General features: G+C 41.3%; 2 protein-coding genes across 4 annotated transcripts in view; one reads left to right on the forward strand and one right to left on the reverse strand.

The window, feature by feature from the left end:
• The window catches only part of LOC104931581 (antizyme inhibitor 1), a 7999-nt gene extending 1434 nt beyond the window's left edge, over positions 1-6565 (forward strand). Inside the window, exons 2-12 of one of the 3 annotated variants that reach the window (XM_010746622.3) lie at positions 279-400; positions 1863-2073; positions 2199-2372; positions 2668-2840; positions 3207-3341; positions 3480-3561; positions 3698-3772; positions 4119-4284; positions 4573-4688; positions 5010-5230; positions 5328-5442. In XM_010746622.3, the coding sequence (XP_010744924.2) occupies positions 1972-2073; positions 2199-2372; positions 2668-2840; positions 3207-3341; positions 3480-3561; positions 3698-3772; positions 4119-4284; positions 4573-4688; positions 5010-5230; positions 5328-5442 (1359 nt within the window). In that variant the 5' untranslated portion in view covers positions 279-400; positions 1863-1971. Of the gene's footprint in view, positions 1-278; positions 401-1862; positions 2074-2198; positions 2373-2667; positions 2841-3206; positions 3342-3479; positions 3562-3697; positions 3773-4118; positions 4285-4572; positions 4689-5009; positions 5231-5327 lie in introns of all 3 variants that reach the window. The other 2 variants (XM_019256615.2, XM_010746623.3) reach the window with 2 other exon arrangements.
• Positions 6566-6961: 396 nt separating this feature from the next.
• On the reverse strand, positions 6962-10220 carry LOC104931580 (Krueppel-like factor 10). Its single transcript, XM_010746621.3, has 4 exons — positions 10092-10220; positions 8927-9157; positions 7796-8747; positions 6962-7658 (listed from the first exon to the last, which is right to left on the reverse strand). Exons 2-4 carry the CDS (start codon positions 9146-9148, stop codon positions 7435-7437), a joined length of 1398 nt encoding a protein of 465 aa, XP_010744923.2. The 5' UTR covers positions 9149-9157; positions 10092-10220; the 3' UTR covers positions 6962-7434.
• Positions 10221-14310: the final 4090 nt, after the last annotated feature.

The raw sequence follows: 14310 nt of genomic DNA on the forward strand, positions 1-14310 counted from the left end.
ATATAAAGAGTGTGAAAATACAGTTTGTGTTGTGACTTAATACGACAGTGTATATGCAGTCATTCAAAACTGCTCGTCATGATTGCGTCAGTTCAGTTTATTTCACATCATGGTTAACATGGCACACACTAAACAACAGAAGATACAGTATGTGTCACATTTACAGGTCAAGTGTCATGGAGGACTGCAGCATGTGTCATGGGGTTGCCCTCCTAGTTGTTTCTCTGTCTGTGTGTGATTGATGCCTACGTGCTCTGTCCTCATTTGTCCCTTTGCAGGTGTATAACAACTATCCAGAGGATCTAGGGGCAGCTCTATACCGAGAGCCATTTGATTTCAACGCGGAGCCACCTTGGGATCCTAGCTGATAGTGGACGAGTTCATCCCAGGACTCATCCATGTGAGTGAAACAGCTGGATTTATAAAGGACGACATCGTCTCTGATTGTTTTTGACTCTTTCCATTAGTTGACACGTGTCAGAATAAAACCACGTCTGCATTTGTGTGCGTGCATGATTCAGCGGATAAGTGTCATTGTTCATTGTTGCGTTGTGACAAGTTGTTTGACTGAGACAGAGAGAATAAAGAGGGTCTATTAAACGAGCTGCATGCTCCAGATGAATCACAAACAGTCTCTAGTTATTTTAGATCGTGCATTTCACATCTATTTTCAGCACTTCTATTAAAATAACAGGACGCAGTGCTGCTGTTAGTGTTCCTCTGCCCTGATTTACAACACAAGACACGCTCATTTGCTTATAGATGGATCCTGCTAATAGTGGCCACCTTTTCTATGCAGTTTGTTGCACTTTTGTCAATATGATGTATTAACTGTGACTGTATTAACAACGTCACTCTTCCCAAAAGGGAAATGAGTGACATAGTTAATTATTTTCTAAGTTACATAAAGTCTTTTAAAGTTTTTTAAATAGTTGAGTCATCTCACAAACCTTTATCTTTTGAGTCCTGCAGAGGATTTAATAATTAAACCCTGGATATTTTTTTTATTTTTAGAAATGCAATAATTACATTTTCACAAAAAAAATTCACACGTCTCTCTCATTCTGTTCATTTCATCTTTGTCTGTGCCTTACAATGTGCAATATTTCACATATAACCGATCAATAAATATCAACATCATCACAGTACGACGTATAGTGACATTCTCAGGTACCCAGTAAAAACCGGATGACTTGTTCCTTCTCAGAAAACAACACTTCTTTGTAGTCTCATGTGGACAAATGTTGCATCAGTGTTTTGATCTTGGCTTGTACACGACTGTTAATAACTAATAACTAACTGTTTTTGGAGCAGTAGCCTTGTCACAGTACAGCTAGTTTTCTAGGAACATTGTTAGTCTCCCTTTTTACCCTCCCAAAGCTACAGTCGTGTCACATCTGATGCAGTCCAGACTAGTGCCCCTCTCTGATGTATTGTGCAACTTTATTGAAAGTAAAGTTGTGACACCAATGCCGCCAGTATTGTACCTTGTTTAATGCCATCAAAAAGAGCCTTCACGGGTCACCAGCTCAGGGATTCATGGTGATTGTTGGGAGTAATTGATGGTAAAGTAAATGAACCCTGTGCCCCAGACTCTGTGTTTTCACAGCGGCTTTTCAGAAGAATAGGCCTCCTCCACAAAGCTATCCTGCAACGTGGGGTCTGCTCTTTGCTCGGATTGGCTGCTCGCTGAAAATGACTTGTCTGATTCTCAACGCAGAGCTTTCGCTTCCAGCTACTGAATAAACTAGAAAACAGTCGGATACATTAAAGAATATGCATGATCCAAACATGATTGAATTGTTTTGCTTCTTGTACGTTTGTCTCTTGTGTTAACCTTTCTCTTTTTTTTCCTGGTACAGTTTGTTGCATAAGTCTAGGACCCCAGGGGCTCGAGAGGGAGCGAGCAAGACTACTTTGGACTAGCCACATTCTTTATGCCTGTCGGATTAGAAGAAAACGGTTGAGAGGATGAAAGGAATCACTGATGAACCACAGTACTCTGTTGGCCTTCTGGAGGGAGGCACGGCCCTCTGTGACGTGATTGACAATCACATTTATGAACAAACTCTGGTAAGGAGTCTGCAGCAACATGCACGTTTATCACGTATTCATAAGCCTGAATGTTTTTGAATTGTCTCAAAGGATGGATGTATTTTCTCTGACTGATCCGTGTGAATGTTTTCCTCTCCCAACAGTCTGAGAAGAATGCATTCTTCGTAGCAGACCTGGGAGTTATAATGAGGCAGCATGTTCGCTGGCGAACCCACATGGCCCAAATTCGACCCTACTATGCTGTCAGATGCAACAGCAGCCCAACTGTTATTGAAGTTCTTGCTGCCCTCGGCACTGGTTTCATTTGCACCAACAAGGTACTCTGTCACAAACATGTTAGATCACTGCTGTCAGTTCAGGTTTCCCCACAGAAAACACCCGTATTTTACCAGGTGCTAAAGTAGATCCACCAAGTTTTAGTACATTCATATGGGTTGAGATTGCACAACTCGTGGACACCAAGTACCTCAGTGCTGACCTTTTAATACATTGTTTTTAATAGATTTTGCAGTAAACCATGCAGGATGTGCATGATGTGATAAAATGCCTCACTGGCCCAGATACAGTTTATTAATGGAATCCTGTTCTATCTCCGTCTCTTCTGTATTTCAGTCTGAGCTGGAGCTCGTGCAGAGTCATGGTATTCCCCCTGAAGACATCATCTACAGTGGCGTTTGCAAACAAGTGTCCCAGATTAAATACGCTGCTAAGAACGGCATCGACCTCCTGGTGTGCGATAATGAAGCGGAGCTCCGCAAGATTTCTCGCTGCCACCCCAATGCCAAGTAAGTCCTTGATAAGTATTAGTCCTAGTGCCAGTCTGATCACGTGACTCACTTTAAAGCTGCTGTTTCATTTCAACATTCTCAAGTAACTGGATTAGTGTGATTGTTTACCAGTTATTGGATACCATCCACCTGATGGGATTTCACTTGAAATACTCTACGTGGTTTCCTGGCATATTAGGATTGCCAATGATAAGAGGCTTTAGGTCAAATAAAGTTTAAAATAATTTGGTCTCAGACATTTTGTGATTTAATGTTCTAGCATCTCACCTCATTCTTCCTGTGTACCAGATGTATTTAACACATCTGATTTCTTTTTTTTCCCCCCATAAACCAGTAACCAAGATCCTGTGTTATTTAATTCAGGCTGCTGCTACAGGTTTCGACAGAAGCATCCAGCCAGATCGATGAGATGAGCATGACTTTTGGCTGCTCCCTCAAGGACTGCAGGCATCTCCTGGAGAAGGCTAAGGAGTTGGGTGTGCAGGTGGTTGGAGTCAGGTGAGGCCTGCAGAAGTGTGTGTACTGTTTAATGAATACCGGTAAATGACAGCAGCTCTCTTCACTTAAAGGATGGGACTTATTGTGAAGGTCTTAAAATTTGATCATTAACCATGTCTTTTCCCCCGTCCTCTACAGGTCTCACATTTCAAGCTCCTGTGAGGATAACCAGGTGTACATTCATGCCATATCTGATGCCCGTTGTGTCTTTGATATGGGGGTGAGTAATGTTAAATATTGGTCACATTTTGCTATATCGCTGTTATATTGCACTGTTAAGTTCTGTGATTGTGTGCTTCACGTCTGTGTTCACTTTTTGTTTGGGTTGCACATTTACAAGCCTTTGTCTGCCTCAGGAGGAAATTGGCTTCAACATGAAAATCCTGGACATTGGAGGCGGCTTCAGTGGCTCTGAGACTCAGCTGGAACTGGTCAGTTTCTAATGGCTTTTTAAATTATGCTAATTAAAAGGGGCGGCGTTTAGCTCAGTTGGTAGAGCAGCCGCGGCATGTGAAAATGGCTCGGTCCTTGCTGTGGATGTCCAAGGTTTGTATCCGACCTGTGGCTCTTTCCCACATGCCATTACCCGATAGATAATATAAGATAAATTAAAAAAAGACTTTAATAATCCCACACCTGGAAAATTCAAATATATGTACCTCACTCGTACTTCATTTAAATGGCAATATCTAATATTCAAAATGTAACGTAAAAGAAATATCTCAAAGACCTACCCAGTTTTGGTCCTAGTTTTGACCGCTGCCATCTCATTTGCAGATCAATAGTGCCGTCATGTCCATGGTGGACCTGTACTTCCCTCCTTCTACTGGAGTTTCCATCATTGCGGAGCCTGGCAGCTTCTTTGTGTCCTCAGCTTTCACTCTGGCTGTGAACGTCATCTCCAAGGAGGTGGTGGCACGCGATTGCCAGGACCAAGCACACGGTCAGTGTCATGATATTCATTCGGTAAAATGTTTGGGCTGATTTACAGACAAAACAGTGAGGATTATGAAGATGCTACAAAACTGTGAGGCTGACTTTACACACTGCAGGTTGATTGCTTTTCAGTTTTATACAGTCAACAGTGTGACAAGAGTGAAAATGTAATGCAGCTGTTAGATGAAAGATGCACTATGTCAAGCTCTGACAAATAAACTCCAAGACTGTAAAATGAAAGAAAATATAAACAGTTTCCACTCTAATAGAGTTTGTCTCTCGTCTCTCTGAACAGATGATCCATCCCCGAATGATGAGCCAGAGTTCCAGTACTACATGAACGAGGGAGTGTACGGATCATTTGCCAGTAAACTCTCTGAAACACTGATCGCTGCTCCATCTGTCTACAAGGTGAGTCTCCAAGATCCTCTGTGGGTCAAGATGTAACCACATTCTTCTCAATATTTATGCACATTTATTTTTATTTATATATTTATTATTAATCAAATCTCACATCCTAATCAGGACGTGGTTACAGTTACACACTGTAGAATAACAGCAATATCAGCATGTTTAAAGCCACTCTGCTGTGACTGAGTGATAATTTGCTATATATTACAGCAAATCAGATTTGATCACTTGATAGTTGTGCTAATATTGCATTTAATTTGAGGAAAGAAAGATTTTAGTGTGCTGAATTACTAAATCAGTGATCTGTGCTCCGCGTGTTAGCAGAACACATCCCTGGACACTCCGGTGTTCAGCAGCAGTCTGTGGGGTCCGTCCGGGGATGACCTGGACCAGGTAGTGGAGCACTGTCTGTTGCCTGAGCTCAACATCGGAGACTGGCTCATGTTCACCCAAGCGGGGTCCTACAGTCTGGGTCAGCCACTCTGCACCTCCACTGACTCACCAACACCCCCTGTATACTACGTCATCTCCTCTAGAGACTGGTAAGGAGCTTAGCCACAGAGTATTTCATACATTTGCAGCGTGTTGCAAGAATCCTCAAAACTTTGTCCTTGACTCATGCTCGTTTTCCTCCACCAGGTTCGAGATGCAGGACACCGGTGTCACCCACGAGGCTTCACTGAAGAACTTCTCATTGGTCCCTTATTTCCTCAATTCCTGCCAAACAGAGGCTGCGCTGTCTGTCCCAGCTTAGAAATCATTAAACCAGGAAGACTTTTTATCTTTCCTTCACTGGTTTCCTGCTGCTAGCTTCTTCTGGCCTACATTCCACTGGGATGAACTGAACCGACTGCAGATAGTGCTTTAAATTGCTGGGACCAGCCTGAATTCATCTCACAAACCCTGATGTAAAGTATAGTACGTGATTAGACCCGGAAACCCTAAAGTAGATGTTAATTTGTATGCAACAAAATGGATGACTCCACAAAGACGGATGCGTCCTTCCCTTTGCTTTGGGCCTCCCACAGCACCACAGTTTACACTCGTACAGTAGACATATAATGATTTTAAATGATTATATTTGACAAATGTATTATCTTTATCTCCATTGCTGTTGCCAGTCTTGTAAAATAAGATATGTATCCCTGAGTGAAGCAGTGTATTTAAAGAGAAACACAGTTCTGAGATGTTAAAGGCTGCTTTGCTACAAAGTGTGTATTTATGATTTTAATTGGTTGTATAGTTTATTTAGTGTGAATTTGATTCATCATTACATTTAAATCTGTCGTCCTTCTCAGTGTTTTCAAACGGAAACTCGTTTACTCATCCGTCTGATGCAGTAAATGAAGCCGGTGTGATCCGGTGAAATCCACTTTAGTGCAGTTTGGTCTGGTGTTGGTTGGGAGGCTAACGGCTCAGTGTTCACCAGTAAGCTGGTGTTTCAGTGTTTTTCTTGAAAGTGCTGAGTAGCTTGCTTGGACCAGCAGGTAACTGCTATGCCTACAACATAGCACAGCAGGTTTATTATACAGCATGTGCTGCAGATGGTACAAGGGAAGTGTTGATGGGTAATGAATCGGCTGACGTAGAATGGGATCTTTTAAAAAAAACATTTTTAATGCTAGATCCTTTTTTTGCTATTTCTATTAAGATTTCTATTGAATTTGTTTCAAAATGTAAATGTTTTTTCAACATTTATGACTTTTGAAAGATTATTTCCTAACTGGAAGTAATGTTGCAAAGTGTATATGATATCTTTGAAGTGTCCCAATCTGTGTCTAAGGCATGATGAATTATCAGGCATTTGCCTGTTGTAAACTTGTATTTGTGCTTGTCAACATGAACAGTAATAAACACCTCATTGACTGGACTGTGAATCAGTGTCTACGCCATTATTGACAGACCATTATTTAAATGAGCAGGGTGCCACTTGGTTCACCTGCTAGAGTGTGCACTTCATGTCCCTTTGCTGCATGCCACTCCTCTTTCAAAATAAAGCTCAAAAGGCTAAATAATATACTAAAAAATGAAATAAAATTAGCAGAGCCCTGTGGATATTGCACACACACTAAATAATTAACTATTTGAAAAAAAAAAACATTTTTATAACAAGATGAGTTCTTTCACCTGGAAATTATGATCACAGGCAAGGTGGATTTGGTTCAAGGAGTTAAATCTGACCGGGTCAAAATCATGCAAGAACTTTTGAACACTGCATGTAAAGTCAGACAAAACACTATAGTCAAATAAAAAACGTCAGAAAATACACATGCTCACGTTTAATAAAGAATTTATTTTCCCTGCAAGAAAGCAGCATTGTGCAAAAATAGTTTTTTTAACAAATAGATCCTTATATATGGCACAAAAGAACAATATTCAACATGTTTTGGTCAAATACCTCTGAAAAGTAAACATTTAGAATGCATTTGTAAAAGTAAAAGTGGTTGACAGAATAGTACCTGCAGATATATTCAGTGTAATTGCTCAGTTTAAGGCGGTGCAGTAGTCTGAAGTCCAACGCTGACTCTCATTACCGTACAATATTCAATTATAATGGAACAGCAAAGCAGTGAAGACTTTACATCATTGTCAGTTCAGCAGTGTTGTGCAGGTGGGTGTAAATCAGGCACACACACTCCTCTGTGCATTGTTTGTGACTTGGCTGCACGAAGCCTCTTATTCAATTTCACAGTTTTTACTCTCTCTCATCAAGATGCTTTTGGTGAGTGTTCTGGAAGCAGAGATGTCAGCAGACCTGGGTGACTCCTACAGTCCAGCAGGGCGCCTTCCTCGCTGCTAGGTGTCGCCGGGCGTGCTTGGCCAGGTGGTCGCTACGCATGAAGCGGCTGAGGCACATGGGACAGGCAAACTTTTTCTCTCCCGTGTGGGTGCGACGGTGGCGAGACAGCTCATCGGAGCGAGCAAATCGCCTCTCACAGCCATCCCACTTGCATTTGAAGGGTTTCTCGCCTGTTAGGAGACAAAGAGAGAAGTGTTTACACAACTATAGATCACACTGGTGCCCATATTTTGCATATGATGCTGACTTTAGCTGCTTTGTAAAATGTATCTAAAGATTCTCTGCAATTGCAATTTTCATCTCTCACCTGTATGTGTCCTCATGTGGGCCTTGAGGTGGGAGCTCTTGAAGTAGGTCTTGTTGCAGTCCTCGTGGGGACAAACATGACTACGTGTGCGGGACACCTCTGGCTGCAGTGGACTCTGTCTTTGCTCCAACAACGTGGGGCCAGGCGCAGGGGCGATGGCTGGTAGTTTGGTGCCACTAGGGGTCACTAGTGCTGGCTGGATGTAAACCGTGGGAACAGCTGGCTGAGGGACAAGGAACATCACAGGGCCTTTTGCCACCTGACCCCCAAAGAGGAAGACCTGGGCAGGAGAAGCTGCTTGGGTTTGTGTTTGTGGTAGTGCCTGTTGCTGCTGTTGTAGCTGTGTGTGCACAGCGGTGAGTGCTGAGGAGATAGGTAGTCGTTGTTGCCCCTGGCTTTCAGAGGCTGTGACAGGATTTTGCACAACAGTGGTGGAAGGAGAAGAGACAGGAAGAATCTGGCAGAAGACAGAAATTGGAGAAACCCCAGGGCCACCAGCCGGGAGAGAGGATACAGCCTGAGGTGTGTTTGATTTATCATCCAGGCCAGGACTCAGCTGGATCTGGCTGGTTTCAACCACATTTGGCAAAGTCACACTGACAGGTTGCAGTGCTGTTGCTGCATTAGAGTCACACCGTATTACGATATTCCTCTCAGAATGTCGACCATTTAGTCCGTCTTCAGAGCTCAAATCTGTTTTAGAGTCTTTTGTATGAACCTGAGTGAATCTGTCTTCCCTGGAGACAGGGTGGACGTCACAGGAGCTGCGCTGGCCATCTGACGTGTGGCGGATTACGCTGGTGCACAGGAAGCGTTGCTGTGAAGCAGCAGTGTGTGTGTGCAGACATGCCTCTTCTGTTGGCTGCCTGCTCGGACTTCCAGCTGCTGCAGGCTGATGTACAGGTGGATGGGTGGCTTCCAAGTGGGGTGGACTGTATGGCGGTGTCATACACTGAAAGGAAAATTCATTTCTTTCATTAGTTTTTTATTTACTAATTTCTCTGTTTTATTTTATATGTATGCTTGTGTATGTTTATGTATGTATATTATGAATTAGTGAATAGTGAATTCAAGTAGATGCTAGTTAATGCCATAATTCTAAAAAACTCAATAGTTTATTAGATCACTTACCAAAGGAGAGTCCTGTAGCACAGTAGTCCCAATGGGGACAGAGTCATCCTCTGAGCAGTCTGAAGATGGAGTCAAGGGTCTGGAGTGTCTGAGCTTGAAGCTGTGGGTTTTCCAGTGCTTAGTCATGGACACCAGAGCCTCCACAGCCTCCATGTCACCTGCACCCAAAGGAGCAGGCTGGAATTCACCCCGCATGTCTGAGAAGAGCTCCTCAACTCCCATGTTGCAACTCTGATAAAAGAGCAAAAGTGAATGTAAGACGATCACTATGAACGCTGTGTTCTCGCATTTGATTTTGATCACAAGTTTTTAATATGTGACATGTTCAATGCAGCATGTCAACGATTATGTAAAGACAAAAATCCTTGCTTCTTTTGATTTTTAAACTGTACAATCAAAAATCTAAAACATTTTAAAAGCCCAGCAGAGAAACTATTTCAAATAACGTAAAATGAATAAAATGAAATATTAAATATAAGAAAGACTGAAAGAAAGACTGCCACTTATTGCAGAATTTACTTGGACTAGCTACTCTCTAACTGTAAGAAGGATGTGACATCAGTGAGGAGCCACTGAGTACTGGAGGGAGCTTTAGTTAACTTGCTATCAAAATGTTCAAATCAAGCTTATTGATTTTGACATTGACCAACATATACAGAACATGTGAAGAACACGTAAAGAACGTGTGAAGGAGCAGCATGTGAAACAAGCATGAGCAGCTGCTGCTCTTCAGCACACAGAGGGCCCTTTCACCTACTTTCCTGGGGGACAAAAGAACCAACAGTCCTGCTGCTTACACAAACACACACGCAACACTTGGCAACCCCTCCCTGACCTGCCCAGCACACGCAGACACACACACACACACACACACACACACACACACACACACACACACACACACACACCACAGACATACTCTAAATAACCATCACTAGTGGAGCTGGTGCATTATGACCTATGACCTAGATTTACAGTAAGCTGTTCATAATAAGCTTTGACATTAAAAATAAAACAAACAAAAGCAACAACAGTATCCATGTTCATATATAATATAATACAGGCTATATAAAATCGTGTCCATATAATTCTGCATTATATATCACATAGAAACAGATCAAATAAATGTCATAAATGATTAAATATATGAGGCTGATGTACTTACAGCTTATGTGAGTGTGTGCGTGAAGTGCACAGGAACCAGGTTTAACTGCCGGCTAGTCGTCTGGTGTGAACACTTGAACCCAAAACTTCCCAGGTTCCCATTCATCGTTTCAAACCCGGTGGGGAAATTAGAGGCGTGGCTTAACGCCTCACCCAATGGGACGCAAAGGTGTGTTAAGCGTCGCCCAATGGGAGAGATAGTAGGTGCGTGATCGGGAGCTGACGGCACCGTGGAGGCAGCGTGGTACACAACTGCATGGGCGTGTGATAAAACATTCCCAAATACACACTCTGAGTCACCCACCCACCTCCAATACACACACACACACACACACACACACACACACGCACACACAATCACCGACTTCGATGAGTTAGTCTGAGGAAACACACACACACCCTCTATGACTAAACAATTCAAGAGGATATTGATCCTGCTAATCACTTTGGTGATGGTTATTGATTACAGATCTAATGTGATTATAATAAAGTTTGAATAGTTAACCCAATCCCCAATTAATCTTCTAGACTGTCTAATTACAAAAAATAAATCTAACATACATGCAGGACAAGCTTTCTTTTCAAGTTTGTAATTTTAAAATAATGAACGGATGAATTTGTCTCTAGATACATAATTAGCAGGTTTGGGAGTTTGGGCTGTATTATAAGATGATAAAATAGTATGCAGAACTGGCTTTCCTCACTGAGTTGCAGAGGCTACACTAATTCAGAAGCTATAGCACAGCAAAGATGATGAAACTGTTCTTACTACAGACTAGTACATCCATAGAAATCTAGTGCACACATTGGAGGGCCATAGCCTCCTCAGAAAGAGCAGCCTGCTCCATCCTGTAGAGGTGAACGAGATTAGATGTTCCCTGCAGGTCTGGAAGACGCTGCTGGATATTGTTTATTGAATGATGGATTGCATCTGCTTTTATATCTGTTCATATGTTCCTTCAGAGTTCCTTTCTTTTATAATGTTATAGTTTAGTAATAAACTTTTTTTTTTTTCTCACAGAATTCACAACCAAATGAAGGCAGACTGGTGCAAAACAATAAAACAAGTAAAAACACTACTGTAAGACCTAAAACGGAACAAAATGTGTTAAAACATGTAACACAATAGCAAGATTATCATCCATCCTCATTTAAATCCTATTTAACGCTTGAATATGTTATTATATGTTTATGTGAGAGGGTTTCCTTTTCTTCTTTTAGAACGTCTTCTGAAACTGAAACGTCTCATTTGGTAAATTTGGAAGAGGTGTGAATTGGCTCCTCACATTTTTACCTGTGTGAACATGTTCTTCTTCCTAAATGTGACTGCTGTTCCAGTTATCAGGCTTCTTGTCCTTTGTGGGGGAGGGAGGTCAGCCAAAAGGAGATGGCCCCAGGCAGGCCTGCGGATTAGGTAAGTGTCAGCTGTCTAGACCTTCCTGCACAGCACAGAGAACCCGAACAAAAGGCCGGCTGTGGACACACAATAGAGAAATATACATGCAGACACACGATGCTTTGACTGTGTCTGACACTGTGGGAAGTTCCTCAAAAGCATATCCAGGAATGAGTAGCTGATAGAGAAAAGAGTCTCAGTGCAAGAAACACAAATAAAATATTGTTATGTTGTTATTGTTTGTTTTATAAGTCAGTGTCTCCTTAAAATGTTTAATAAAGCATCTTGAACCTCTCTTAGTGACTCTTATCATAATATGTACACAATGCTATATGTACCTGTCATGGAAATTCTAGTTATCTGGTGAACAACAAAGTATGTGTTCAAAGTTGATACTGCTGAAGTGTCTATTTTTGCGCAAGAGGGAGAGCTGACACATTGAGGATACAATCAGTCTCAGTTCTCCACCGAGCATAGGGCAGTTACACTATTTATAACATGAACAGAAAGATGTACATCATCTGAGGTCAATCATCGGGCAAGCTGTGCTTCACCACAGGTCAATCATCAGGCAAACTATCAAAAGGTCAGTAATTCCCCAAAACTGCCTGCATCGCCAACAGTTCCCCTTCGAAACCGCCTGCAGCGCCCATGGTTCATGATTTTGACTGCAAGTTGCAGATCTGCAGAATCAGCTCTTTCCATGTAACAAGAACAGGTCACAATTCCACAGAATCCATTACAGTACCTTATGAATATATAATGTTTAGTATAGAGCCACGGTTCTCAAAGTGTGGGGTGTGCCCCACTGGTGGGGAATAGAGACGTGACAGAGGGAAATTTTCCTTTTTATGCCTATCTTTATCCAGACATCCCAACTCTCCCAGAAGTTTCGGGAGTCTCCCACATATTGATAGCGGCTCCCTGACGCCTGCAAATGAGATCCAATGGAAAGGATGTCTGCTTTATCGATGCTTTTCTTTAACGACAACAAAGATCATACATTCAAAACAAAACACCCCCTAGTAATCATTACTAGCCTACATGCAGTCTAAATTAAAAGAACATTAGATATATGACCCCTAGAAAAATGTAACCTGGAACCAAAGTGCCAAAATATTGATTAACGTCGGCATATTAATTATAGTGGAACAAACCTGGACGATGGAGGCAGATGGGGCTTGAAAAGTCCCCCTTGTCCAAAGTGGGGAATGACTGAAAAAGTTTGAGAACCACTGGCATAGAGCATTGTGCAGAAAAACAATAAACTGAAACAAATTTTATAAAAACAGTTAGAACAATGTTTCCATGGTGGTGAATGGTGTTGAACTACAATGAAATTATGATTTAACAGCAGCATGATAATGGCATTCTGAGAACGATTCATTGCTATAACTGGCACACACATTTACACACAGAATAAGAGTTGGTTAGAAAATATACTAAATATATTTGATATATTATTTTTTCTATATCTTGAACTTCTGTTGCTTTTTGTGCATCTTCACAAAGCCATAAGATTTGTTCATACTTCTGCATATTTGACTGATACATACATGTGATTACATTACTGCAGCACGCCAACAATTTTCCACATGACTCAATCATTTAACTCATGAGGGAGAGTAGCCTGTGGCAACAGCTCTGCAAGGAGCTTTCTAAAGTCTGAAAAGAACCATAATGATGTCCTAAAGCCAGATCTGGAATTATTGAAGCTCGACTTGGGACTAGCCTTTTCTACGGTGATTCTGACCATTCTTTTTTTAACCTGTCCCTTAACTTTACAGAGGTGTTAACACTAAATTATTCAAGTGGTGCTTTAACTTATGTACACTAATGATGGAAATCATTAAAATGTCAAATGGCTTTGGATTTTTGTTTAGATTTAAAGGTCTCAATTTAGGTTAAATTGGAATATAACATTCATAACTATGTTTTCATTAGTGTACAATCATCAGAAAATAATAATTATGTTGTTGTTTATACCTTAGAATGAGACTTGAGAGACTTGAGAATGAGACGTTGCTGGTCCTCTTCTGGCGAGTCTGCCATGCTGCACCAGCATGTTTCTACAGTAGCCCAAAATGGACAAAGTAAACACTGCCTCTAGAAAGAGCCTTTCATGTTTTTCCATGAGTTTCATCCCACGGTAGTTTCTCCTATACTCTTGAAAAGGCAACGGACTTGTAATATGCAGCCTCACTTACACACTGGTCCTTTAAAGCTGCATTACTCAATTTTCTTTGCCCACCTGGGGGCAGTACAAACAGCTAGAAACACAACACTGACATATTATCAACTTATAAAGTACATAGTTGTTTAAAAAATTGCATATTTCTTCTTCTGGCAGATACAGAGCAACAAGAGCAATTACTTGGAGTCATGTTTCTAGCAACCTCACTAATCTGAATTAAAACAATTATCTTAAATAGACTATTTAGGATAATTAAAGATAATAAAAACTACTAGTCACTAATAGTAACACCTTTCACATTTTACAAAGTTACTGAATCCGTTGTCATTATAAAAAATATTTTTAGCTTTAAACGTAAGACTTCATATTGCAGAACTATCTTTTATAGATAGAGTTTCACATAATAGTATGACCTCTGCTATAATGGTTGTGATCTAGCATGGTTCAGTCTTTTATCTGTCTCGATGGGATTATAAAGCTCCTAACACTCCAGAGCGGCCATGGCATGAAAGAACACATTTTTCATGGGTCCTGTGCCATGTTACTGGTCTTCAGCCAATCAGGTTGCCCTAGTTTAATAGGCATGATGCAATGGAGACCCAGATTCATGGTCAGTGTTAAGTAGTTACA

This window comes from Larimichthys crocea, chromosome XIII, assembly GCF_000972845.2.
Source record: "Larimichthys crocea isolate SSNF chromosome XIII, L_crocea_2.0, whole genome shotgun sequence".
Classification (NCBI taxonomy): Eukaryota; Metazoa; Chordata; class Actinopteri; family Sciaenidae; genus Larimichthys; species Larimichthys crocea.